At 42.6% G+C, this 27,278-nt stretch overlaps 2 protein-coding genes across 4 annotated transcripts in view; both read left to right on the top strand.

Annotated features, from left to right (window-relative positions):
• Positions 1–17,094, top strand: part of LOC147033514 (uncharacterized) — a 35,054-nt gene extending 17,960 nt beyond the window's left edge. For all 3 annotated transcript variants that reach the window (XM_085855963.1, XM_085855949.1, XM_085855955.1), the window contains 4 exons: positions 2,883–3,028; positions 4,719–4,807; positions 7,546–7,643; positions 15,348–17,094. In XM_085855963.1, coding sequence (XP_085712089.1) covers positions 2,883–3,028; positions 4,719–4,807; positions 7,546–7,643; positions 15,348–15,494 — 480 coding nt within the window. In that variant the 3' untranslated portion in view covers positions 15,495–17,094. The remainder of the gene's footprint in view (positions 1–2,882; positions 3,029–4,718; positions 4,808–7,545; positions 7,644–15,347) is intronic.
• LOC147033509 (E3 ubiquitin-protein ligase TRIM7-like) overlaps positions 1–27,278 on the top strand; it is a 1,095,521-nt gene that overhangs the window by 851,315 nt on the left and 216,928 nt on the right. The gene's annotated exons all lie outside the window — the stretch shown is intronic.

The raw sequence follows: 27,278 nt of genomic DNA, 5'->3' as shown, positions 1-27,278 counted from the left end.
CAGGAGTGGTCGTCCAATGAAAATTACTCCAAGAGTCTTGTGTTGTTAACATTCTTGCTAATTGTTGAGTTTTAGTCGTATTTTCATATTGGGTTTTCTTGAGGCCTACCCTTCTTCCTGTTTGTGTGCGTGATCATGTTTATTGTATTTTCTCCTTATTACCATCAAATTGTATTTTCTCCACTTTTCCCTCCACCCTCCTTCTATCCTGCTCAATTATACCCTTTTGTGTTTCACATTTTCAAATATTAAAAAAAAAACCTTTATCCTCACATTATACCTCACGTAACCACGTGGCTTCCTCCACCGACTCTTCTTCCTCCTCCTTCTGCGGATCTCCCATCTTCTACTTTTGCCGACCCACATTCACCATACACCTTCACGATTTTTTCTTCAACCTTTCCTTTACCCAAACTTACCTAATCTTAAAAAATGATTTACTCTTTTGTCCTCTCACGTTACACCCCCTGTAACAGTTTCTCTACCCTGCCTCTTATTCTTCTTCCTGTAACTTTCATCAAACTACTAGCTTCCTTCTGTGTTTGCCAATCCAAATTCACCAACACCGACATGATTTTTCTTCAACCTTTCCTTGACCTAATCTTATGTAATATTTATCAAAAAATAAAAAATAAAAAACATTGTCTCTCAAAATGTTACAACTTCCTCTTTCACATGTGTGGTTTTCGGTATTGTATCATAATTCACTTCTCTTTTTTTTCTTCTTCTTCTTCAAAAGATTGTTTTCAATTCAAACTTTCCTTCATCCCGTGTCGAAAAAGTCCGACTGTTACATGTCTTTTCTCTATTCTCTCAATTCTCCTTAATTGCATCCCTCAGGTAATGTCTTTAATCATATCTCTGACTTAAAAAAATTTAAATCCCAGTTTGTAATGCATGTTGCCTGTTGGTGTTCCGTCAATTGTCTTTTTTTTTCCCCAACTTCAGTGCCAGTTAACCCCACCTCCTTAAATCTACCTCCTCCTAACCCCTCACCTGTTATCCCCTCTCCTTACCCCTCCCAACTTGTCCTCCACTACCTCCACTCTTGGCAACTCCTCACTGTCTTGTTTCATTATCAGCTCCTCCTCTGTTGTCCCAAAGTGTGTGGTGTTCTAATATCTGTGGGCTCCATTCTCACCTAACAGATATCTCACTCTCTCAATCAGTACATTCATCACCACAAACATGTTCCTTCCTTCCTCTCAGCACACCTCTCCCCCTCTTCCGAACCCCTCAAATATTGTACCTCCCCCTGCCCAATCCCTTCTTCACCATATCTCTACCAAGTGTCATTCATCCCCTTTCCCGACCTCTCCCATCACCCTCCTGCACCTTGGCCATGCCTGCTATCCTCTCCCTCTCAAAGCTTCCCCTCTCAAAACAATCTTCACATGCTTCCCCCTCCAAGCTTCCCACTCACCTCTCTCAAAAACTCCCCCTCTGATCTTCTCCCTCACTCCTCCTGCCCAAAGTTGCCCCCCCTCATATCCACAAAGGTTCCTCCTTCCCCCATCCTCTCTTCCATCTCATCACTGCAACTCCTCCAATCTTCAATTGCCCTTTGCCCCCTCTCTTATTACTCCCCACTTTACCTCAACCCAGCACCACTGAGCCTTTTCTCTTCCTCATCCTGCCCTCTCCACATGCTCTTCTGCAATCCTCCACACTCTTTTAATAACTCTCATTTCCCCCCCCCTCCTCCTTCGTCCTACCCTCCCCCTCCCCTGCACCCAAAGCCTCCTCCCCTCCCTCTTCCTTAAAAGTGTGGACCTCAAACATCCGGGGCCTTCACTAAAATCTGACAGATCTTTCCATACAGGTTGCCACTGACAAACCAGAAATAATCTGTTTAACAGAAACTTTCCTCCTTCAAGACGTCTCTGACTCCCAAGTATCTCTCCCCGGTTACTCCCTCCTCTGGTATGACAGACCTGAGCCTCGTCCTGGTGGAGGAGTTGCTCTCTTCATCAGACTCAATTCCTCACTCTCCATGCACTGCCCTCTCTCCCCAACACTATCCCTCTGCACTATCTTGTGTTTTTAGTAATATCATTTGGAATTTGTGCAGTTTTGTCTTCAGCTCTTTAAACTGACTCTGGTAGTTCAGCTCTGAGACTTTTCATTGTGTTCAAAATATTAATGCTTCGGTGAACTCCAAACTGGTGGAAAACTTTGGTTATTTGTTATTTTTACGTCATCTCCTTTCGATTCTCAAAGAAATGAACTTATAAAATGGGTCCTGATATCCGGATCTCCATTCATAAGGCCGCTCGTTAACTTTTTTTGCTACTCCTCCATTATAACCTGGCTGATTGTTTTGTAACTTCACAAATTAATGCAATACATTTGCCCCCACGATCGCTCAGGCTCCGATTTTTAGATTTAAGATCATGAGGGCTTACAGGGGGGTTACCCCCCAAAACTCCAGATCCCTACTTGTCTCTAATTTAGCAACTGATTGCTCTAAAACCTGATAAATCCCTTCTACCCTATGCTCAGCAGCATTGCTCAAGCTTAGATTTTTTGATTTCAGATCGGGGGCTCCCAGAGGCCTCCCCCCAAATTGACTCCAGTCTAACGTCCGTGAGGTTTCCCAGATTTTGGATTCAGCAGAGGTCTGAACCACAACCTCAAGAGATGACCATCATTCCACTCGGGGATATTTATTTAATTTGCACCTAAAAATATGGGGTTGTCTTGGGTGAATAAAAATATGTTATCTAACAATAAAAAAAGAAAATTGCCTAAAAATTATTCTGAATTGATATTCTACTTTGTTTGAGTAATCCTTATTATAAAATATATTTTTGCTATTCAAAAACAAACAAACTTGATTTATCAGCCTCACTTCACCCATTACCCCCTTTTACCCTGTGTAGTGTGTCTGTTTCAGTTTTTTGAAGAAGGGACTTCCCACAAGACGCAGTTTAATTAATATTTTCCCAGGATCCCTCTCACATTCACAAGTGGATTGGAGCGCTACATCTGCAAGTGTCGTGGGAAAAAAAGTGAATTTTCCGAGAAGGTACAAGAGTGATTAATTACATAAAACTGGTCGAAGTACAAACCTTTCAAACACAAAACTACCTTTTTTATTTGTCTGTGTTGGCCAGGTTTGTGCTCAAAACTCTGGTTCAAATTTCATAAACTGTGTTAGTTTGTACTTTTTAAACCTCCCCCTATAGGATAGGTGATTGGAACAGTAGGGCTAAAATTGGACACAAGCAAGGGAATGAGTGAACATGAGCAGAAGAAACATAGTAACATGCAAGGAGCATGGTTGGGTTAGATTGGGTAAGTGGAGGGAGAAAATATCAATGCTTGAGAGGGGGGATGGAATGAGATGGTCACGTACCACCTGCCGGAAGTCAAAGGGGAAGAAAGTGATTGAACCCCTTCCAGAAGCAGTTTCCACAAACGGGAGAAAAGACGTACAAAGAGTGGAGGTGCATTTTAAGTCTGTATTTTGAGAGTTTAATCAAGGGAGTTTCTGGAAGAGCACATGCCTTCTGGAGAAGCTGGGGACGGTTGGAGGGATAAGGGGGAGGGATAAGGGATAATATATATATATATATATATATATATATATATATATATATATATATATATATATATATTGAAATTAATTTTTATAATAATTATTTTTTGTTTTTTAAGTTTTTGTATTTTTTTTTAATTATTCTTCTCCCCTCAGGGGAGGGGGCATGGGTTTGGTTACAAACATACATCAACCACACAACACCCCTTGACAAGACCCCCACTAACAGCACTCCGTACACATACACACAATCACCCATCAATGCTCAAACTACTTAAAAGTCTTATCAACATCCCCATACCCCTATATCTCCATAACTTCCAGGTACCTATCTAATTCTAATTTAAACTTATCTACTTTTTCTGCTGCCACTACCTTTCCAGGGAGACCATTCCATGCATTAACTACTCTCTGAGTTATAGTCTCCTGCCTTGCTACCCTCTTCTTTACTCTCGGGCTACGGCCCCTGGTCCTATCACTGTCTACTCTGTTAAATAATTCATCTGCACTTATTTTATATATATCTTTCACTGTCTTAAACATCTCTATCATATCTCCTCGTAACCGCCTCCTTTCTAGTGAATAAAGCCCCATCTCCTTCAGCCGCTCCTCATAGCTGAGTCTAACTAGGCCCAGAATCAATCTAGTAGCCCTTTGCTGAACCCTCCCTATGGCATCGATGTCCTTCCCGAGTTGTGGTGACCAAAACTGCATTCAATATTCTAGATGTGGCCCTCACTAAATTTCTGTACAATGTTACCACCACCTCTTTTGATTTATAAATGACCCCCCTCCGAAGACAACCTAAAACCCCATTTTCTTTACCTACAGCTGCCTGGCACTGCATTGCCTGCTTACCTCCCATATGTATTACCACCCCTAGATCCTTCTACTGTGTGACACTCCAAAATTACCCCTTGTATCCTGTCATCTCTATTTTTATTGTTCTTTCCCATCCCCAACATATTTTTGAAACATCCCCAACACTATTTTTTTTTTAATGCTGGAAATTGTTTCCAAGCCTTGCAGTTGCAAGACAGATAATCACAACAGGGTTTATTTCTTTATTTGCTTGTTTTTAATGCATTCTTAAAGCTGAATGTGAATCTTCTTTGAGCATTTACCCAAAGATACTGGAAACAAACTTTTGAAATTGTTTGCTTTACTTGTGTTTCAGATTCTCTTTCAAATCAGATGACCCAGAAGAGGCAAAAGGGTTAATGGACTCAAGCAAGGAGACGGAGGAGAACACCATTAGTCCAAAATGTAAGTTGGAATGGGAAAATGTAAAGGTGGATTGCGGGGAAGAGAGGAAGAATTGTGCATTAAAAAATTTTTTTGGGGATACACTGTCAAGGCTCGTATGAGAGTTAACACACAGAACATACAACAAGGGGAACAGGAAGCAAGAGGGGTGGGAGAGGAAAGGAAAAAACAGTGTGGAACAGAGACATGAGATCTGTTGAAGGGAGAGGGATGAGGCAGGTTACACAGGGTAAACAAGATGGACACAGGCAGGAGCACCACCCCAGAGGGGAGAGCAGTACTCCATCAGGCTATGGATGAAAGCTTTGTCTGTGGTCAGGAGCTCAGATTTGCCAAGGATGCACTTTGCACAATGGAAAATGCCCAGTCGGCAACTGGCTTTGAAGGACAGCTTGGAAATGGGCTTTCCCAGGAAAGATCACGGCAGATAGTGAGACCCAGAAGCTTGAATAAAAGGACTTCTTCAAGAGGATTGTTGAGAAAGTAGATTCGGTGTGTTTTCCAGACGGTCCTTTTGGAGAAACATAGTGAGAGTGTGAGATTTGTCAAGATTGAAAGACATGTTCCACATGTTGGACTAGTTTGTGATTTTATCCATATCTGCAGAGTGAAGAGGCTGCTGCTTGCCGATTTGAGGAATGACAGATGGTACGGCTAAGGATGGAGTCAGCAAAAAGATAAAGAGGATAAAAATCCCAAAACACATCCACAAGTGGTGTGTGTCCACTCGAAGGAGAGCAAGAAAACAACATCTATCCAACCTCAACAATGAACTTTCAAACTTGTCTCCCTCCTCTAAAACCTGGTGGTACCTTATTAAGTTTGTCTCTGGAGTATGTTCCCCTTTCATCCATTCCCTCTCTTCAAATTGCATCAGAGCTGACTCTGTTCATGAGAAGGCTGAATGCCTCAATTCTGTATTTGCTTCCAAATATTGTGTCCCCAACTCGGTACCCGAGTACTCACTCTCATCAATCCTTCCTTTTCAGTGCTGCCAAGGTCTTTGCTCGGATAATTATTGATGGGGTTTGCCACCATCTGCTTCAGAACCAGCACCCAAAGCAGTCAGACTTTACAGCAAAGAGGTCAATGATTGACCATAACTTTGGTCTTCAGGTCCGAACCAAATGCAGATGAAATTTCGGCAGAGGCTGCTTGCAGCTTATGTTGATCTCTGCAAAGCGTTTGATTCAATGAATCGGGATGCCATCTGGAGGATTCTCAGTCTTTGTGGGGTGCCACTAAAACTGATCGATCTGATGTCTGAATTGTACTTTAGTACTGAGAGTGGTTTGAGATGTGGCAGTTCCATCTCTGACTTATTTCCAGTTATTACTGGAGTTCATCAGGGGTAATTACTGACCCCATACTTTTCAGGACTTGTATGGACGAGATTCTGCAGAAGATCGTGGAGAGATCAAGCTGCGATGCATTGTTTGGGAATGTCAAGATCTCTGACCTTGATTTCGCAGATGATTCAGTCATCTTTGCAGACTCTGGATATCCTTCTGGTGGCCCTCGATGTGCTGAATGAGGAGTCAGAGCCACTGGGATCACGGGTTTCCTGGTCAAAACGAAGATCCAGGCTTTCAATGATAAATTGAATGCTGCAATCTTGTCTGTGCTTGTTTCTGGTGAGGATGTTGAGGTCACGGAGAGATTCACTTACCTTGGAAGTGATATTCATGTCTCTGCTGGCTGTGAGCCAGAGGTCAATAGACGTCTGGGTCAGGCCTGAGGAGTCATGGATTCACTGGATCATGGGATGCGGCGCTGTTGGTACCTGTGCATGAGGACGAAAGTCCAAGTTTTCAGGTACTTTTTGCTTCCAGTATTGCTCTACGGATGTGAGACTTGGACTCTGACCAAGGATCTGAGATGGAGACTTTATTACTTTGCTACCAGGTATCTTCAGTGAATCATTGGCAACTGCTGGACAGACTATATGTCCATTGAGTGGTTCCTGAGAGAGACTCAGATTAGATTTGTTACCTGTATATTCCGTGAGCATCAGCTGTTGCTGTATGGACATGTGGCTCGTTTTTCTGATGCTGATCCTGCTCACCAGATTCTCTCAATGAGGGTGCCTCATGAGTGGAGGAGGCCAACGGGCCGACCACATGCCACATGGTTGCAGCAGGATGATCGGCATGTCAAGGAGATGGGGATGGCCAGATAGAGTTCCCTGGAGTGCCTCTGGAAACTGGACAGAGTGATGCGCTGCTCTGGCACATGTTTCCATTCCTGACCTGATGTGAATATGTATACAAAAAATTAAAAATTAAGAATATTACCAAAAAACAGAACAAGTCAGAAAAAAACACAGTGGGAAGTTTAGTAATATGCCAGCAGCAAAATAGATGGAACTATGAAAGGGAAACTGAAAGGAAGAATGACGATGGAAGAGAATGGGAGTCATAGATTCACTGGAGAAGGGGAGGGAGGAGAACACTTTGGGTGAACAAGCTGGATTACAAGCTCAAACACAGCAAAAGGAGGAAGGAAAAAAAACTGGGGAAGAAACAGGAATGCAATAAATACGAGAAAGGTGGGAAGGGGGAAAGGGGAGAAAATACAAAAACCTGGAATTGGAAGGGGATGCTTGGAAATATGAACCAATAACCTTGATTGACTGAGGGAGTTGATTGTATCGGTAACGTGAAGATTTGTTTCATTGAAAACTTCACTTGAAACGGATTGTGTAATTTGTGTTGAAAGCATGAACTCTCTGTTTGCAGTTATACGGACCATGAGTTTGAATCGAAACACTGCACCTCTGCAGAATCGGCCCTTGCAGAACATCAGGACTCCAACCAGCACTATATTTCCACAGCAGGTACATCCTCATCAGTTTAATTTTTTCCCCCCTAAAGTTCCCCTGAGAGATTCTCCTACTGGGTGCCGGTGATAACTCGCCTACAGATGGGACGTCTCAGGTTTACATCCATCTGATGGAATACACACATAATGATACCTTAGCATGCCTGCGAAACACCAGGATGACAGTTTACAGCTTGTCATACATTTGGACCCAGTCTAGACTTGTCAGAGGTGAATGTGGATACCTATAGATTATCCTGCTAACCTATTTAATCCACCAGAGATGGGTAATAATGTTATCCTGGCAACTAAAAGTGATTATCAGGGAATCTTAATTGAATATGTTGAAAGTTTTTGTACAAAACTTAAAAAGCAATTACAAAACTGTTTTGAAGATTTTTTTTTTTTAAAGGAGTTTATGTGATTTTTTTCCCCAAAATTGACTGAGTTGGCCATTTTGACACACTTCTGATCATGTGATTGGCATGACTGGCAATTTAACATCCCTGGCCTAATGTTGTCACCCAAATTTGGTGGCATTCTGAGTGGTGAATCAGGGGAAGAAGATTTTGGAAGGAATTTGCAGGACCACCATTTTGACACTCTTCCACTCATGTGATCAGTATGGCCTCCACAATTTAACATCAAGACCATGTCCTAATGTTATAACCCAAATTTGGTCGTATTCTGACTGGTGGGTCTGAAGAAGAAGAATTTTGAATACATTTAAGAAGTTGGCCATTTTGACCTACTTAAAGTCATGTGACCAGAACAAGCTTTACAATTCCTGTTAACAGTCAGGAGAGGAATATTTTTGTGATATTTCAGCCAGATCTGCCCAGCGTTTTGGCTGGAGAATTAGAAATAGATGGACAAATGGACAGATGGTGCGTGATGACAATACCTTGTCTGGAATTTAAATTCTTGATAAGCTAATAATATCGCCTCTCCCCAAGGGGTTTTTACTCCTTGGACAAATGCCATATTAATGTGCATACATTGCTTTGAGAAAGTATTCACATCCCTTGACTTTTTTTACATTTTGTGTTACAACCTGAATTTAAAATGGATTCAATTTAACTTTTTGTCACCAATCTATACAAAATACCAAATAATTACAAAGTGAGAACATGTTTATAGAATTTTTTTTTCAAATCAATAAAAATGAAAAGCTGAAATGTCTTGCATCAATAAGTATTCAACCCCCTGAGAATACTTTGTAGAAGTGCCTTTGGCAGCGATTACAGCTACGAGTCTTCTTGGCTGTATATCAGCTTTGCACATCAGGATTTAGGGATTTTCTCCCATTCTTCTTTCAGATTTGCTCAAGCTCTGTCGAGTTGGCTGAGGACTGTCCGTGAACAGCAAACTTCAAGTCTTTCCACATATTCTTAATGAGATTCAAGTCTGGGCTTTGGGTAGGCCACTCAAGGAGTTTCACGTTCTTGTTCTGAAGCCATTCCAGTGTTGCTTTGGCTGTATGCTTGGGGTCATTGGCCTGTTGGAACGTACATCTTCACCACAGTCTAAGGTCTTTTGCACTCTGAAGCAGGTTCTCCTCCAGAATTTGCCTGCATTTGGTTCCATTCATTGTTCCCTCTGTCCTTACAAGTCTCTGTGGAAGAAATTCAGTTCTTCTCTTTCAGAGTCTGAGACTATTTATCAACAGCAAACAACATCAACAAATAACAACAAACATGCACATGGGAAAGAGGATAAACAAGCCAGTAGGTGACATGGGTGGTCGCTATATAATTGCATACTAGTCAAACAGTTTTTGACGGATCGGGCTGAAATTTTTTGACAAAGAGGTTCATTATAGTGCGCATAAAAGTGCAGAAGCTGATTTTTGATTTTCGAAAAGAAAATATTTTACGGATTTTGTCAAACATTTCAAAGTCCCTTTGCTAAGCAACGGTGGTGTCCATAGCAACGGTGCTCAAAAGCATACAACTCGATCCTGGTATGAACATACCAGTCAAGTTTCATCAAAATCGGTTGAATCCTCTGGCCTCCAGAGCTGTCCATTACATACAAACAAACAGACAGACTTACAGACAGACAGACAGACAGACAGACGGAAAACCTGAGAAAAACGGTAGTCAGCGACCACCCAACAAACAATAAACAATATCAAACACGATCCACTTTTTTCATCAAAATGCAGAGCAAATGTCTTTATACTATTCTGGACAGCAAAAAACAGGGGAGGGCTAGACATCTGGCAAGGGTGAATGGAGGGTAGGGCTAACAAGCATCAAGAAAGGGAACTGCAGACATGGCCACTTGGGAGGGAAGAGGGATAGACATGCTCAGGTCTCGCTTGCAGTGTGGGAATATGAGGTCAGCCTTGACGAGGAGAGGGTGATAACAGAGTTGGAACAAAACACAGAGGCCGGATGGATTATTTTCTGCTAGACAATGAGGCGCCAGCAAGGCGTTTTCCTCTTCAGCAGCTAGACAGTTTTCATTTAAACATTGGAAATACTAGTTTTGATTTTATCTATTTCAGTGAGATAAAAGCACATAAGATCGAGTCAGATACAATTTTATCTTATTCTTTGTTCAATCACATGCAGCAAATGATACAGCTGAGAATACACAAATATAATTATTTTTTCTTCCACATCTCCCAGTCCCTGCTGTTGAAAAGCATCCCCATCGTACCATGCCTCCACCACTATGCCTCAGAGTAGGGATGGTGTTAAATGGGTGATGAGCTTCACTCGGTTTCCAACAGACGTTGCACTTTTCATTCAGGCCAAGGAGTTCAATTTTCATCTCATCAGAGCACTGAATATTTTGCCTCTTGCTCTCAGTATTTCCCGTGCTTTCTTGAAAACTCCAAGCATGCTGTCATGCCCCTTTTTCTCAGAAGTGGCTTCCATCTGGCAACTCTCCCATAAAACATAGATTTGTGAAGTGCTGCAGAGATTGTTGTCCTTCCTTCAAATTCTCCCATCTCAGCCAAGGAACTCTGAAGTTGTGTCAGTGGTCATTGGGTTCGTGCTCATCTCCCTGATCAAGGCCCTTCTTGCCAGGTTGCTCAGTTTGATCAGATGGCCAACTCAAGGAAGAGTCTGAGTAGTTCCATATTATTTCCATTTCCTAATGATGGAGCTCACTGTGCTCTTGGGAACTTTCAATGCTCGAGAAATTGTTTCATTCCGTTCCCCAGATCTGCCTCCTCACAATTCCATCTCGGAGTTCTACAAACAGTTCCTTGGACTTTATGGTGGAGTTTCAGTTCTGACATGCACTGTCAACTGTGGGACCTTATATAGAAAGGTGTGTTTCTTTATAAATCATCATGTCCAGTCAATTGAATTGGTCACAGGTGGACTCCAATCAAGTTGTACAGACCTGAACTCGGATGCACCTGAACTCAATTTGGAGTGTTACAGCAAAGGGGTTGAACACTTATTGAAAAAAATAAAAATAAAGAGCATACAAGCTCGTCATAACGACCAGTTAGCTTTTCATTTTTTCATGAACTTGTAAAAATTCGTAAAAACATGTTTTCATTTTGTCATAATGGGATATCTTGTGCAGATCAGTGAAAGTTTTTTTTGAAATTTAGTCCATTTTAAATTCAGGCTCTAATGTAACAAAATGTGATGAAAGTTGAGCAGTGTGACTACTTTCCGAAGGCACTGGAAATAGCTTACCAGGGCACGTTGTGGGGGCACCCCTACCAGATGAAGTAAAAAATATATATAAACAACAAACACGTATGCTTACCTTTTGAAACGGTCACTAATACTGTTTAACACTAACCTGAAGGGGAGGAAACCCCATGTTCTTGAGGCATTATATGCTTCTCACATCCACCACAGAATAACGGACCTGAACTTAGATTTACTGTTATCTAAAAACCCCAGAAAGGATAATAACATGACCCTTCCTGCCACTCCTGTAGGCAGTGAGTGTACTAATCTATCAAAATACAGTGCATATATCTTGAAGATAGACTCTAAACATTATTTATTGTTAATTTTTGGAATTGTATGAATGTTAATGAGTATGAAGAGGAATCCTTCCAGTGCCTGATGAACTGGAAGATGCTGCTGAGGCTAGTCATGTTACAGATGCACTTGCCCTGCTCGAAGCAATTCAAGGAGGGAGGTGAGGGAGATTTGGTTGATTTATCTAAAAGTGATGAAGATGAAGTGCAACAGTGTTAGTAATGGAAATTGAGGTATGATGATCTTCATGGGAAGGTTGTTTTCAAGATATTGTATCTTGGCCAAGGCCTGCTCCTGATAATTTGAGGTGAAACCTGATTCGTAGGGGTCCCAGTTTGACAGTCTAACAAAGATGTTCAGTTGAAGGAACATTTGGACAGCTGATCTTTTTGCAAAAGATGGATTACTCGAGTATTGCCCAAGAGAACACAAATTCCTCGAACATGGCACTGTTGTTTAGTTATTTAATTATTTAATGACGATAAATGCGTTTTGCTTTCCCCGTTTACTTTTCACACCTTTGAAGACATCTTTGTTTAATTCTGAAAAAAAGATTTCTCCAACTTACATCAGTTAAAACTGAGAATGCTCGATCATGGGAACTGTAATGAAATGAAAGACCAAATATGGTACTCCATTGGAGTCATCAAAAGGAACCTGCAGAAGCAAAGAGCAAACATTGTCATCAGGAGGAAACCGGATCAGATTCAGGATTCAGCTGCTACTCCTCTACACTCAAACCCATCAAGGCGCAGGTGTTCATCAAAGCTTCAAAGGTGTGAAAAGCAAACAGGGAAATCAAACCCATCAAGACCCATCGAGCCTTATACCCTCAACATATTTACAACTGAATCTTACCAACTGGGGTCTTTTTAGACCCCAACTCAACACCACTCAATTTCACTAAATCTGCCAAAGTTTCACACCAATGACTGAACATGGTCTTTTAGTGATAAATACAACAAACACAAGAAAAATAAATATAAAATCTAAAATTAACCTTCGAACAGTGGATTTTTATGATCCCATCTCTGAAGCACTAAATTTTAAATAAATCAATCTTCTGAAGTTTCACATCAATGAGGAAACATAATTATTTTAATTGGATGATGTTTTATTTCGCGATAAAGTAAACAAACATAAGCATAAATTTTTTTTTTTAGAGGACTTGCTCGATACATGAACTAAACAACTGGGGTCTTTTGGGAGCCCAGAAAGGATTTCCTTGCAACTCTTTGCAGCAAGGCAAGATCATAAAACATCATATATTAATTACCGGCACATATCGGTATAAAAACTAATAAAACATGAAATATATTGTTAAATTAACATAGAAATAAGAAAAAGACGTCGTGCAGAGCAAGACACTTGCAAAATCCACCCCCCCCCTCTTCAAAGGTTACCATGGATATATCAAATTGTCCATTTCATTCAGATTAAAATTGATAATCTTAATCAAAGCTCAGGTCAAACAAATGAAAGTTGATTATTTTTCAAATTGAAATTGATAATAACTTTTTGAAATATCTGAAAAGCACAATAATACTCCACGATGTTTTATACAATTCCAGATCTCATATGTTGACCAAATGTCCAAAATCATTGTGTACCTGGAGAATTGTACTGATGGCAGTGTGGTTCTCAAGACTTGCTTCATTTGATGACCTTTTCAGTCGAATAAAATTTAAAATACTATACTGTATAGTAAGCCACCAAATAAATAACTCACAAGTTCAAAGCAGATGGACTCTCCACTGAGGTCAGACCTATGGCAGTGCACCTTGCATGGTTAGGACACCATTGTGTACAAAACCAAATCTTCCACATCAACTCTTTGGCTCACTTTGTACCTTGCTCCTATCATTGCCTCAATCTTCTAGGCTTGTATAATGCTGCACAGCTTATTACCCTGACGTCTGACTGTCAAAAAGAGGGGTTTTCAAATTGTTTTCTCCTCCTCATTTTCTCCTCCTCATCCTCCTCACATTTACGTCATTGCTGTGATTGGTCGTCAGATTGGTCGTCAGACCGTCCACGAGATCAGCAACCAATCACAGCTCGAGCATTTCAGAGCTCCTGTCAATCATAGAGTTAGGCCACACCCAGGCACATGGTCAGTCCGTCTTCACCGTTTAAACAGTCACACACAAAGGACATGTCTTCGTTAAGATATAGAAAGATTTGTGTTTGTCATCTTTAACTGCAATGTCACCTTATATTGTGTCGTCAAGCTGACAGGAATTTGTATTGACATTTATTTTATCCAAGAAATCGACATCATGACATACAAGCGGTGGGGGGTCGTGCATAGTCGCCATCTTGTTATGTTTGGTCATCGGCTATGTAAGTATCGTCAACATCATTTAGTAATCGGCTTTTATTTGACCTCGTGATCATTCATGATATTCAGCTTGTATTGTCTGCTAATCGGCTGCTCAAGTATCAACAACATTTGGTAATCAGCTTCCATTCAACGTCGGGGTCATTCATGGTATCCAGGTTGTTTTTGATACCATCTGGTTTTTTTTTTTTAAGGGAATATCCTTAACATATTCAACTTATTTACAGCTTCGATATCCCAATAGCAGGTTTTGAAACAGCATGTAAACGATCACACAGAAAGGACATTGTGAACCTCGATGGAGCTCTATTGTGAAAGCTGTATTTGCTGTTGCTGTTAGATTTATGGAAACTGTCACTGCTCTCGAGGATTCCTTTGAGAAATCACAAATAATAGCTGACGCCAACAAACTCCCTGCCTGATCAGTCTTTTCATTTATTGTCAAATCTGTTACTTTGGAATCATTTCCTGAAATCAATTGAAAAGCAAAAATCTTTGGATGCTGAATATCACATTTAAGGACTGGACCAATCACTTAGAGACGATTTGGTGAATGGCCTCACAGATCAGAGCGAAGGGCAAGTTGGAATAGTATTCGACTTTGCCAAAAATATGTCAAAAAGTCTGGAGCTATTGTGATGGAAGAGAGGCAGAGAAAGTAGAATGAGATACATGGGAAGAACACTGAAATGAGGCCTTCAAAATGTCAGCTCAAGAGACCATGAACTGTCTTTTAAAAGAAGTCATCGATTGTCATGTCTGAAATGGGAGCTTTGAATTACAAGCATCTTGATGGTAATTAATTAAATTATTTGATGAAGTTCACAATCTTTGTCATCACTAAGCTGCATTTCACCTGAGATGATGACAAAGGGTGAAGCATTAAGCTGTGGTTACCTGGAGACTTCCTCGAGTTTCCGATGAAACAAGAGAATTCTCCAAATACCACGCCGAAGATTATTCTCACTATCCGAGTTTCTGTTATATCAAACTAAATTATATTTAACAAGTTAAAATGAATGAAGAAATATCTGAGGACATCTATGTCACACAAGTTGCCGACAAATCTATCGATGATCTCTTTCAAAGAAGACAAGACTGTAGTTTGAGAAATGTTCACATTACGAGTGGTTTCAAAATGATTTTTTGTCAGGTACATCATTCCGTTTTCATTTTATATTCTGTTCACAACACCAAATTCAAAGGTCTTTGTATTTTTTTAATCCCTGGTGAGTTTTGTCAATGCCATTTAACCTAATAGTAATAGGTGTCTGAGAATGATAAGTTAATTAATTGTGTCCAATATTTTATCGGACCCTGTAAATGCCCAAATCGAATCCAACTTCAAAGCAAGATTTTTGCTTGGGGATAGCATCATAATCTATATCCGTCATTTTTTTTTTTAATCGCACAGGTGCACTTCAGTAATGAAATGTTCAGAGAGGGACGGCAGGTGCAAACCTGCCCAGCAGTGCCGACAAGCCATGCACCACCTTTGACTGCGGTGTTTCCAAGAATCACGTATCCTACAAATTCTCAGGAAAAAGATCATAAACTCTGATAAACCCACTTTGTGGATCCTTCATCTTGGGTTTTCCTGTGTAATCCCATTGTCATGATTTTGTTTGACTTATACACATGGCTGATTATATGATGTGTCGAAAACTTAAGGTTTTGTGTCTTTGTATGCATTGTCGAGGCTTGTGGAGGAGCTGGAATGTAGAATGATGAAGGACATAACAAAACAAAAAGAACAGTAGAAAGAGAGGGGGAAACACATAACAGCATAGATGAGTGACAAAACAGTCAAGGCTTAACTACTGTTTGTTGGTGTGTGTGTAATGGGGGATGTTCTTAGATCTGTGAACCGCAAACACAGAATCCTCAACTGAATAGTCAACTGAAGCTCGGGCCAAACAACGGATCCGGGGTAGCAACCCTCCCCCCACCCTTTACCTCCCCCCCCCCCCCCTCTCAGCATGCCTGATACTACCCACACTCAGTCACAATTAATCATATGCAATCACACTCCCACTGGCTTCTATACAATCAGTGGTGTTGACAATAATAACCACTTGGCCTACCAAGGTGTCAGCCACCAATGCAGGAAAGCTGATTTGCCTCACTGCATACATCATGCAATACAAGTGCATAATGGCAAAACGGCTGGATCATTCGAGAAATTATGAATAATCACTACTTACTTGTGGAAGCTTAGACGGCACTATTTTGCCCCGGTTCGGTAGTTTGTGCAGTTAATCGCAAAACATTCTTCCCCAATGCTGCATTGTGACTTACAGGAAGGTTCCGTCATCATAAACACTCCAAGATGGCCACCTGAAATTCTGTGCGAAACATCAGCATGTCCTATACGAAACAACAATCCTCTTCTGGTTTTGCATCATGATATCTTTTGATATTTTACTTTTGTTGCGGGATTGTGATGGAACAACGTCAAAAGATATGCCACTAAACCAGAAGAGGATTGTAGTTCATCGTAATGTGCTGTCATTCTTCATTGTAAATCCATCACAATCCCACAACAAAAGTAAAATGTCAAAAGATGTTGTGATAGTAATCCATGAGGATTGTGGTGTCTTATTGTGGAATCATAATGTGGTATCATTCCGACCTTGTTTGGATGTTTTTTTTGAGATTTCATCCCGCTATGCTTTTACATTTTTCTTAAAATGGTTTTTTTTCTTGTTTCTGCAATTTGTTTGTAAGAGATAAAATGCTTAATGTTTCACATATATTTAGCTTGATCTGGATTAAATCCATCTGTGTTATTAAATTTGGCTGATGGTAAATTCTCCCCCTCCCCACCCCCTCAAAGTTGGCTTTTGTCTCAGTCGACAATGTGGATTACAAAGGTATCGTGTACAGAAATATAAATGTGAATATCATTTTAAAAATTCCAAAAAATGCTGAATGTTTCATATATTTTGTTATTTTAGTATGGATTAAATTAATCTATGTTATAAAATTGTTTTAAAACTTGTTTCAATTTATTTGGGTGATGGTTTGGATATGCATCACTTTTGAAATGGTTCTATGCAGTATCAATTCCCCCCTCACGATCCTGGGATAAATTTGTTTAAGTCCTTATTTACGTTCGATTTCTTTTCCGAATAAAAATAAATGTTTTATATATTTCTAAAGTTTGGGTCACGTGCACTAGCCCAGACACAAAGTAACTTCCTCGCATTTGAATCACCAACATAGGCGACATGGGTGGTCGCTATTTAATTGCAGACTAGTCATAGAGTTTTGACGGATCAGGCTGAATTTTTTTTTTTACAGAGAGGTTCATTGTAGTGCGCATAAAAACCTGGAAGCCGATTTTCGATTTTCGAAAAGAAAATATTTTTCGGATTTTTTCAAACATTTCAAAGTCCCGTTGCAGGCAACGGTGGCGTCCACAGCAACGGTGCTCAAAAGCATACAACTAGATCCTGGTATGAACCTCCCTGTCAAGTTTTATCAAAATCGGTCGACTCCTCTGGCCTCCAGAGCTGTGCATGACATACAAACAAACATACAAGCCGGTATGTGACATGGGTGGTCGCTACATAATTGCATACCAGTCATACAATTTTTGACGGATTGGGCTGAAAATTTTTGACAAAGTGGTAGATTGTAGTACACATAAAAGCCAGAAGCCGATTTTTGATTTTCGAAAAAATAATTGTTTTAGGATTTTTCAAATATTTCAAAGTAACATTGCTAGGCAACGGTGGTGTCCATAGCAACAGTGCTCAAAAGCAGAGAATTAGATCCCAGTATGAACCGACCTGTTAAGTTTCATCAAAAACGGTCGACTCCTCTGGCGTCCAGAGCTGTCCATTACATACAGACATACAAACAAACATACATACAGACAGACGGAAAAAGTGAAAATAAGGGTACTCCAGCAGCCACCCAACAAGCCAGTTGGCGACATGGGTGGTCGCGACATAATTGCATACTAGTCATATAGTTTTTGACGGATCGGGCTGAAAATTTTTGACAAATAGGTTGATTACAGTGCGCATAAAAGCCTTGAAGCCGATTTTTGATTTTCGAAAAAATATATATTTTTAGGATTTTTCAAAAATGTCAAAGTCCCATTGCTTGGCAATGGTGATGACCATAGCAACGGTGCTCAAAAGCCTCGAGCTCGATCCTGGTATGAACCTACCTGTCAAGTTTCATCAAAATCGGTTGACTCCTCTGGCCTCCAGAGCTGTCCATTACATACAAACAGACGAAAAAAGTGAAACTATGGGTACACTCGCGACCACCCAAAATACATACATGCATACAAACATACAGACAGACGGAAAACCTGAGAATAAGGGTAGTCTCACGACCACCCAACATACAGACAAACGGAAAACCTGAGAGAAACGGTAGTCTAGCGACCACCCAATAACTTTGGAGATTGTTCATAATTTATTTTGTGAAAATCACATCCGGTAAGTGAGAGCCATGGTCATCACACAAAATTTGCCCACTGCACACCACACTCCATCACTGATGCCAGTGTTTCCAACTGAATGTCAAGGATTTCTCTATGAATATCGTCCGTTCCTGTAAGGTCTTGGCTTTTGAACGGTTTTCATAATGACATCCTTTTTCATAATCCGATGCAGTGATGTCTTGGAAATCTGCAGTTCATGGGATCGCCATTTATATGATTTCTTTGGGGAGCAAACGACGTCTACCTGGACAACCGCAATGTTTGCTGCAGTTCTCACTGACCTCAGATGACCTGACCTTTTTGCATCTGCCACTGAACCAGTCTGTCAGAATACTGTCATCCATCTCTTTATGACTTTGTCTGTTGATGCTATTCTCACACCATGTGCTCTTTGGAATTCACGATGTGCACACACAAGACTGCAACTGTTTTGGAAGTACAGTTCCACAATCAGTGCTTTCTTCTGAATTACGGAAATGAAACAACATTTTTAACATCCCATTTTGTAATGCTTGATCATCTTCCATTATTAATCGTTCTTTTTTTTTTTCCAACTTCAGTGCCAATTCACCCCACCTCCTTAAATCTACCTCCTCCTAACCCCTTAGCTGTTATAACCTCTCCTTACCCCTCATCCAGCTTCCTCCCTTAGCACCTCTTCACTGTCCTCTGCTTTACTATCGGCTCTTCCTCTGGTGTCCCAAACTGTATGGTGTTCTAACATCTGTGGGCTCTGTTCTAACTGAATAGATATATCACTCTCTCAACCAGTACACTCCTCAACATCTCAAGCATGATCATTCTCTCCTCTCATCACACCTCCCCCTCTTCCCAACCCCTCAAATCCTGTGCCTGCCCTGCCCTCTCCCTTCTTCACCAGCCCATTACCAAGTCTTATCCTTCCCCTATCCTCACCTCTCCCCTCAACTCTCCCCTCGCCCTCCTATTCCATGGCCATACCTGCTCTCACCATACCTGCTCTCACCATCTCCCCTCATTCTGAAAGCAATCTTCACACCCTTCCCACTCCATGTTTCCCTCTCACCTTTCTCAAAAACATCCTCCCCCCACCTTTCTCCCTCAAATCTCTGCCTCATTCCCCATTCTCAAAGTCCCCCCCCCCCCACAAAGCTTCCTCCTTCCAGCAATGCTCTCTCTCTTCCAACTCATTCCTCCACCTCCTCCAATCTTCGACTTCCCTCTGCTCCCTCTTTTAATACTCCCCACTGTGCCTCATCCCAAGACCATGAAGTATTATGTCCTCCTTCCCATCCAGCCCTATCCCCAAGCTCTTATGCAATCCCCGACGCACTGTCAACAATGCTCCCTACCTCCCCACCCCCTCATCATACATACCACACTCCACCTCTCCTACCCTGCACACAAACCCTCCTCCACTTCCTCTTCCTTACCAGTGTGGACCTCAAACATCCAGGGCCTTCACTCTAACCTAACTGATCTTTCCATACAAGTTTCCACTGACAAACCAGACATAATCTACCGAACAGAAACTTTCCTCCTTCAAGACATCTCTAACTCCTTCGTATCTCTCCCTGGTTACTCCATCCTTTGGCTTGACAGACCTGAGCCTCATCCTGGCAGCGGCATTGCTCACTTCATAAAAAAACGATATTCCTTACTCACCATGCACTGCCCTTACTCCCCAAACACCCAGGAATACCCCTGGCTATGGCTTCCTCTCCACTCCCACCTCATGTTTGTACGTGTGTTGCATCATCCTCCAAACAGTGATGACTCCATTTACATCCTGCTCATCGAAAACATGGACCAATGTCTATGCACTCATCCCAACTCTTTTCCTCATACTGTATGTGGTGTCTTCAGATGTCATCATGCCAGTTGGCTAGGTGTGGTACCTTTCTCACCTGCCATGGCACTTCAGAAAATAGTGGGGCAGATAACAGCAATTTTTGAGAGGAATCATGCAAATGATACAAGCATCAAATTTGGCACATTTGTTCTCCAGGGGATTCGAATCAAATCTGCCTGATTGGCCATTTTAAAAAATCCAAATTTTGAAAAATTGGAAAAAAAAAACAAAAAAAAACTTCAAAAAAAGTCAAGATCACGAATCAATGTTGGATGCTGGCTGAGATTGGTGAATGTTTCAGAAACATCATCAAAGACGTTCCAAGTCTGCCATGCAGTTTTCTTCCCTTTACCGCGGAAGGCAGACACGACATCACATCCAGTGAACGCATGGAAGTATGGGATCCCTCTCGCTTTCTCAGGCCCTATTGCAGAAACTACTTCATGGACTGGAATCCATCACGCCCTGGCTCCTTGGCCAAAGGCAATCCACATGTTCTCAAGACCTAGTTCCTGTAAGGATGGCAATACAGATATTGCTATCACTAGTACGTCCGTGTCATTAGCCTTAATGATAATGGACTTGCTACCATCCGTCGTTGCATCCCTGGCGTGTACAAATATTCGAGTGTCAGCTTCTTCATGACAACGTGGAGACACAGCATCCAGTGACTTCCTTGTGTTGCTTATGGCATCTTCTCCTTTTGTGACAATGACTGTGCTTGTCGTCTGTGATTCACACATCTTTTCCGCAAGGAAGTGAAACAGCTCAGTCTTGTTGCTGTCATCTCGAAGAAAGCTTCTCCAGTTACTTGGGGTCTTACTGGTTTCTGTCACTCTTATTCTGATTCCTTTCCCCCTTTTCTACCTTGCCTCAGACTTCAGACTTGACTTCTTGTACACGTCCACCCTCGTACCTGGCATCATAGGAGTCCACCTTTGGGATGATGTCTTCTTTCGCATAGTCATCAAATATCTTTGAAGTGTGTGGAGGTAGGGCATTGATAAGTGCTGAGCCATCAATGATGACTGCATCTCCCCTTGGTTCTCTGTCTGGGATGTTCACTTGCGCTTCAAAAATTTCAGCCAGCTGTGACTTCAAATTTTTTTGGTCTTTTTTTTTTTTCTTCAAATTTTTCAAAATTTGGATTTTCAAATGGCCAATTGGGCTGATTTGATCAGAAAGCCCTGCAGAACAAAAATGCCAAATTTGATGCTTGTATCATAATTTGCACGATTTTTCTACTATGTACTACACAAAAAGGACTTATTCCACTCAATGGGACTGACACAATCTGTCAACTTCCCGACCCGGATCTCAACTAATGGAACTCCATCTCTTCTGGATTTGGTTGTGACAAATTTCCCTGCAAATGTCTGCTGTTCTTCTTCTGGCTCAATCGATCCATCCTTCATCTGACGAGATGCTTGCAAAGTAGACATCTCTCTGGCCGTTATTGGAGAACCACCACAGCACTGTCAAGTCTGGAATTTCACTCAGGCCAACTGGCAGGGAATTCAAAGCAGCCATCAAATTGCTAGACTGGTCTCCCATTTCTATTTTCTCTGACATAAACACATCCTGGAAATTCTTTCAAAGAAATTTGCTCTTTCTCATGCACAAATTTATCCCATCTCATCTTCAGTTGTCAAACCCTTCGTAATGCACGTGGTACACTGTAGCTTGTGGCGAGGCAGTTGTCCTGACACAACTTGCCTTCGCCTCATGGAAGGCGAATTCAACTGAAGGCAATCTCAATTGCTTCCACAAAGCTCAGAACAAGTTTGTGTCTATCCTCAGGAGAACAAGGAAACAACATTCTAATCTCAAGTCTGAACTGTTAAATCTGTCCAAATCCTGGTGGCATCTGGTTATGTTTGTTTCTGATGTATGTTCCCACTCCATCCCCTCCCTTAACCCAAATGGCTGCAAAGCTGACACTGCACAAGAAAAGGCTGAATGCCTAAACTCTATGTTTGCTTCTAAATCTTGTGTCCCAAACCCACTGCTTTCTGTAACCACCTTACCCAGTCACATCCAGCTCTTCCTGCATTCTGTGTCCTTTTCTCCAAACAAGGTGATGACTTGCTGTCAAATTTCGACTGATTCTGCAACCGGTCCAGACAGCATCAGCCCACATGTCCTAAAAACCTGCTCTGCTTCTCTTACTCACCCTCATTCTGTTCCCTTCACCCTCTCATTTGCTCAAGGTCATCTGCAGTTTTCTTGGAAATCAGTTCATATTACTGCCCTGCATAAGAAAGGGTGCAAAAACAGATCCCTGCAACTTCAGACCAATCAGCCTTCTCCCAATCATCAGCAAGGTTCTGGAATCCATAATCACTTCTGACATTAAATCCTTCCTCTTCTCCAATGGCTTGATTTCTGATCATCAATTTGGATTCAGACCAGGTCACTCAACCCTGGACATGCTGCTTCTGCTTTCTCAACAATGGATGGAGGTCCTCAATGTAATACATGAGATCAGAGCCATCTCCCTCAACATATTGCATGCTTTCGATACGGTCTGGCACCCCACCCTGCTCACCCAACTCTCTTCTTATGGTATCCAAGGGAATCTTTGCTCATGGCTCACAGACTTCACGTCCTTGTTCTGTTGCTGTCCTGTTGCTCTCAATGGAATTCTCTCATCCACTCTTCCTGTCCAAGCTGGAGTTCATCATGGAGCAATGTTCTGGGCCCTGTGCTTTTTCTGGTTTTCATATAATGATTGCACTGACTCTCTGGAAAATCATTTTATCTCTTTGCTGATGACTCCACCCTCTGTCACACCATCTGTCATCGCTCAGATCAGCAAGCAGCAGCATCGTCACTCTCTGCAGATTTGGATAAAATCATAAGCTGGTCAAACACTTTGATTATGTTTTTCAATCCTGACAAATCTCACACTGTCACTATCTCTCCCCGAAGGGACCACCGAGAACCCCCACCCCATCTACTTTCTCAACACACCTCTTGAAAAAGTCCTTTCATTCAAGTTTTTGGGGCTCGTTATCTGCCATGATCTTTCCTTGGAAAGCCACATTTCCAAGCTGGCCTTCAAAGCCAGTCACTGATTGGGCATCCTCCATTGTGCAAAGTGCATCCTTGGCACAGCTGAGCTCCTCACCACATACAAAGCTTTCATCCACAGCCAGAAGGAGTACTGCTGTCCCCTTTGGGGTGGTGCTCCTGCCTCATACCTTTCTTGGCTTCACACTGTGGAAACCAAGGCTTTAGGATCGTTGATTTCTCCCGTGATGAGGCTGAATCTTTGAGTCTCTGAACTTCAACCGAAGTTGACACGTAGGCGTCTCACCACATGCAGGTTGGTGGTCTTTCTGTCTTCGACCCTGTCTCCTCTCCATCATCGCCTCCCTGCTTTGCCTGTGATATTCTCCCCCCCACTTTGTCTGAGATATTCTCCCCCCCCCTCTTTGTCTGTGATATTCTCCCCCCCCCCTATTTCTGCAAGTCGCATAACGTCCACCATCAACCCCCTTCTGGTGAACCTGTCCAAATCAAGAATTGCTGCTTACCTTCAGTCTTTAATTCCTCTTTTCCTCACCTCTGGAACAAACCCCATACACTCTCTTCAATCCCACTCATCCCTTCAGGTCTTCAAAACAGCTGCTCACCATCATCTGTTGTCTTTCCCCCATCCAAAACCATTTTCTTTTCTACCCATTTTTATCAACCCCACATCCACCTCCTTCACATTCCTTGTTTTCCTTCATGAAAGTCCCTGTGGTGTCCATCTTGTTTACCCCATGTGCCCTGTCCCATCAACAGATCTCCCAATGTTTCTGTTTCCTACTGTTGTGCTTCCGTCTCTCGCCTCTCTGGTCTCCTGCACCCTTTGTTATACGTTCTGTGTCTTAGCTCTTATACGAGCATTGACAATGCATACAAAAAAGTATCCACTTCTCCATGATTAATTAAACACTTAAGATTAGCAAGCAACAGAAAAAACAAACAATACATTGCGCATCGCACAATTTACAATGCAAATACAGTCGTGACTCTTGGCAGACCCTGTGTGTTCATGGCACTGACACAATAAAACAATGCACATCAATTACAGAATATGGTAATGCCATTACGATCTTTCTGTTCAATCGACCGATTGACCAAACAGTTAGCGTACGTTGTCGCAAACATCTGGGTAGCAGTACAGATCACGTGACATCCGGTTCAGGTCACATTGCCTGGTATGCGGATATGACATGGTGTAATGAAAACAATTCAACTGCAACTGCTTTGTTGTGATTTTAACAAGTGATAAATCATTGCAAAATATTACCGTTCAGGACAAAGGTTGTTCGATACGAGTACGGGCCCGTCGGGGTGGGCCCGTAGGTGAGTGCCAGTATGTGCAGCCTCTCTCTCTCTCTCTCTCTCTCTCTCTCTCTCTCTCTCTCTCTCTCTCTCTCTCTCTCTCTCTCTCTCTCTCTCTCTCTCTCTCTCTCTCTCTCTCTCTCTCTCTCTCTCTCTCTCTCTCTCTCTCTCTCTCTCTCTCTGTCTCTCTCTCTCTCTCTCTCTCTCAAACCTCGAAAAGGCACATCCACGGGTCCCCAGAAATATTCCTGGCAAGTTTCAATGGTGCAAAAGAAGTAATAATAAATAAATAAATGAACATTAATTGTGATGTCATTCGCGATGTCATAGCACTGTGTCCTGTCATTGGTCGACAGATAAATGGCCGTAACTTGGGAACCGCTCGATATCAAACCTTGAAAAGGCACATCTGCGGGGCCCCAGCAATATTCCTGGCAAGTTTCAATGAGATCGGACCGGCGGTCGTCGAGAAACGGCGGTCGCAGACAGACAGACAGACAGACAGATACACAAAAAAAATTGCTGGAATTATAGATAGATACAGTACGTATTTGCCAGGAATGATGACCTCAAAGGCGGTGGGGATCTGCACACCAATCGCTAAAGCGTCGGAGCTCTACAGGCTGCTCCAAAAAGTCCTGGACAACTTGTTAACATTGTTCTAGAATTTTCGCCCGGCGGCGTGCGAACGACCGCTTTTCACTAATAGCAGCGGGGTCGCCCACCGAATGGACAATCCAGTCGTGACTTTCTGGAACAACGCCAGAACCCTGTCACGGGTGGGTCTTCAACCCCACGATGGCCGTGCCAATTGTCTACCCGCGCAAGATAGGGTCACTCGCCGAATTCGAAAGACCTAAGTACGCGCGCGGGGAGCCGACCGGGCAGCTGTACCTCGATGCAGGTCGGCTTGGGACACGAACCGCTCAAGCGGTCTGTTCCGTTCTAAACGATAACTGAGCGGGTATTATCGCCGACCTCGCCGGATCCGATTCTCTTAACGAGTATTTAAAAACCCAAACGAACATTCCGCAATGCAAGATGGCATTTCAATAAGGGAAAGAGGACACGACGAACGGGTTAACATTTAAACCAGCACATTTATTTACTCTACGTATGCAGGAACAATCATGCAGTCATTGAAAAACACCAACATGCACGTATACAGAACAAGCAATGAATGTGGCATGGCACGTGGGCAAGACAAAGCGCGACAACCGTCTATAAGTAATTATTAATGTACAGTCACTTACACAGTTTTACTTACGGGACTCGGCGCCACAACATTCATTCGAAAGAAAAGCAGGAAAAAAACCCCATCAAAGGCAATGGGGTCAGACTGGACCTCTTGGGTCTTTATGGCGTGGGACTTGGCAGACCGAACGAGTCCCACGAGACCGTTGCAGGTTACCTGCATCCTCGTGGTGTCTGGCTTGGGTGACCCGCGACGTCCCGTCCCCACAGCAGCTAGCGTAGCCGCGGTCGAGCTCGGGCCTTCCGTGTGGCAGGCGAGCTCTCTCTGGCTCTCTCCACACGAACGCGTGGTTTGCGCGACACAGCAGGCAAGGCTGCACCTCAAGCTCGCGTCTCCTTCGCGACGCCTGGACTTCCACGCAGCTCCTTGGCTTCTGGCTTCCTCCCGACTCCCCGACCTCTCCAGACTGACTCAGACCGACACCGATCAACTCGACGCGAATGCGAGCTTGGCGCTCTGCTCGTCCTTTTATAGGGCTGGTGAGACGCAGTTTGGCCTCCGATCCTCGACCTCTGACCTCTGACCCTTGCGCGGAGAGCGGACGTGCGCGAGATCATCAAGCTTGATCCGACGAGCAAACGTGCTGCGTCGGCCTGCAAAGACACCACTCGATGCGGCCTCGCCGCGGCTGGCGCAAAGATGGCGTCGTTTCAGAGACGAAGGTGAGGTGATGTTTGTGGCGTGGAGATGTTGACGGTTGCTGGCGAAGTGGTGAGGATGGCGTGGTTTGGTGAGAGGCAGGTGTGGTTGTGGTGGTGGAAGGCGGTTGGTCTGAAGCAGTTGTTGAGAGCGATGTTGGTGGTGGTGGTGGTGGTTGTTGTAAAGCAGTTGTTGAGATAGATGTTGGTGGTTGACGTGGTTGGTCCAAAATAACGATAGTAAAGTATAACGGCTAACTCAAAGATCACAGCCCGGTTAACATGAATAGTTCCCTTTACACAATGGTGGGGAAATCTATCTGGACACGGACTTATCGGCCGAACTGATCAAGGGACCTTTATAGTGTTCTGTCAATTTCCACAGCCGTAACAATATATTTAGAACCACAAATGATACGACACCCTTTGGTTTATATGATACAGAAACTCATAAAGTTTTGTGCACACCATCAATACACTTCAATATGAGCTCAATTTGTCATGCACAGGACATCAAGGCAGTGCATGTGTTCTTGCCATTTTTAGATCAGCATGTTTGCATCCACCAGTGAGCATGCAGCTGTGATCTGAGAACGAAGATACTGCAGGTTTGCCACCTTGGTGTTGAAGACAACATCTTCGACAAACCCTCACAGAAAGGGTTATTTCTGGTGATCGTGAAAACCAGGCGGTTGGTCCATCTCGGCCAATCCAGTGACCTGGAAATTTTATCATTTAGGATGGCTCGAACGACAAAGATTCAATGATGGGGGGGGGGGGGGTTAAAGTTAATTTCACATCAAATAAGATAAACAATGAAC

The sequence above is a fragment of the Eptatretus burgeri genome, chromosome 2 (assembly GCF_056783735.1).
Source record: "Eptatretus burgeri isolate ZD-2024b chromosome 2, Ebu_testis_v1, whole genome shotgun sequence".
NCBI classification, from domain to species: Eukaryota; Metazoa; Chordata; class Myxini; order Myxiniformes; family Myxinidae; genus Eptatretus; species Eptatretus burgeri.
This window is presented reverse-complemented; position numbering and strand designations above follow the sequence as displayed.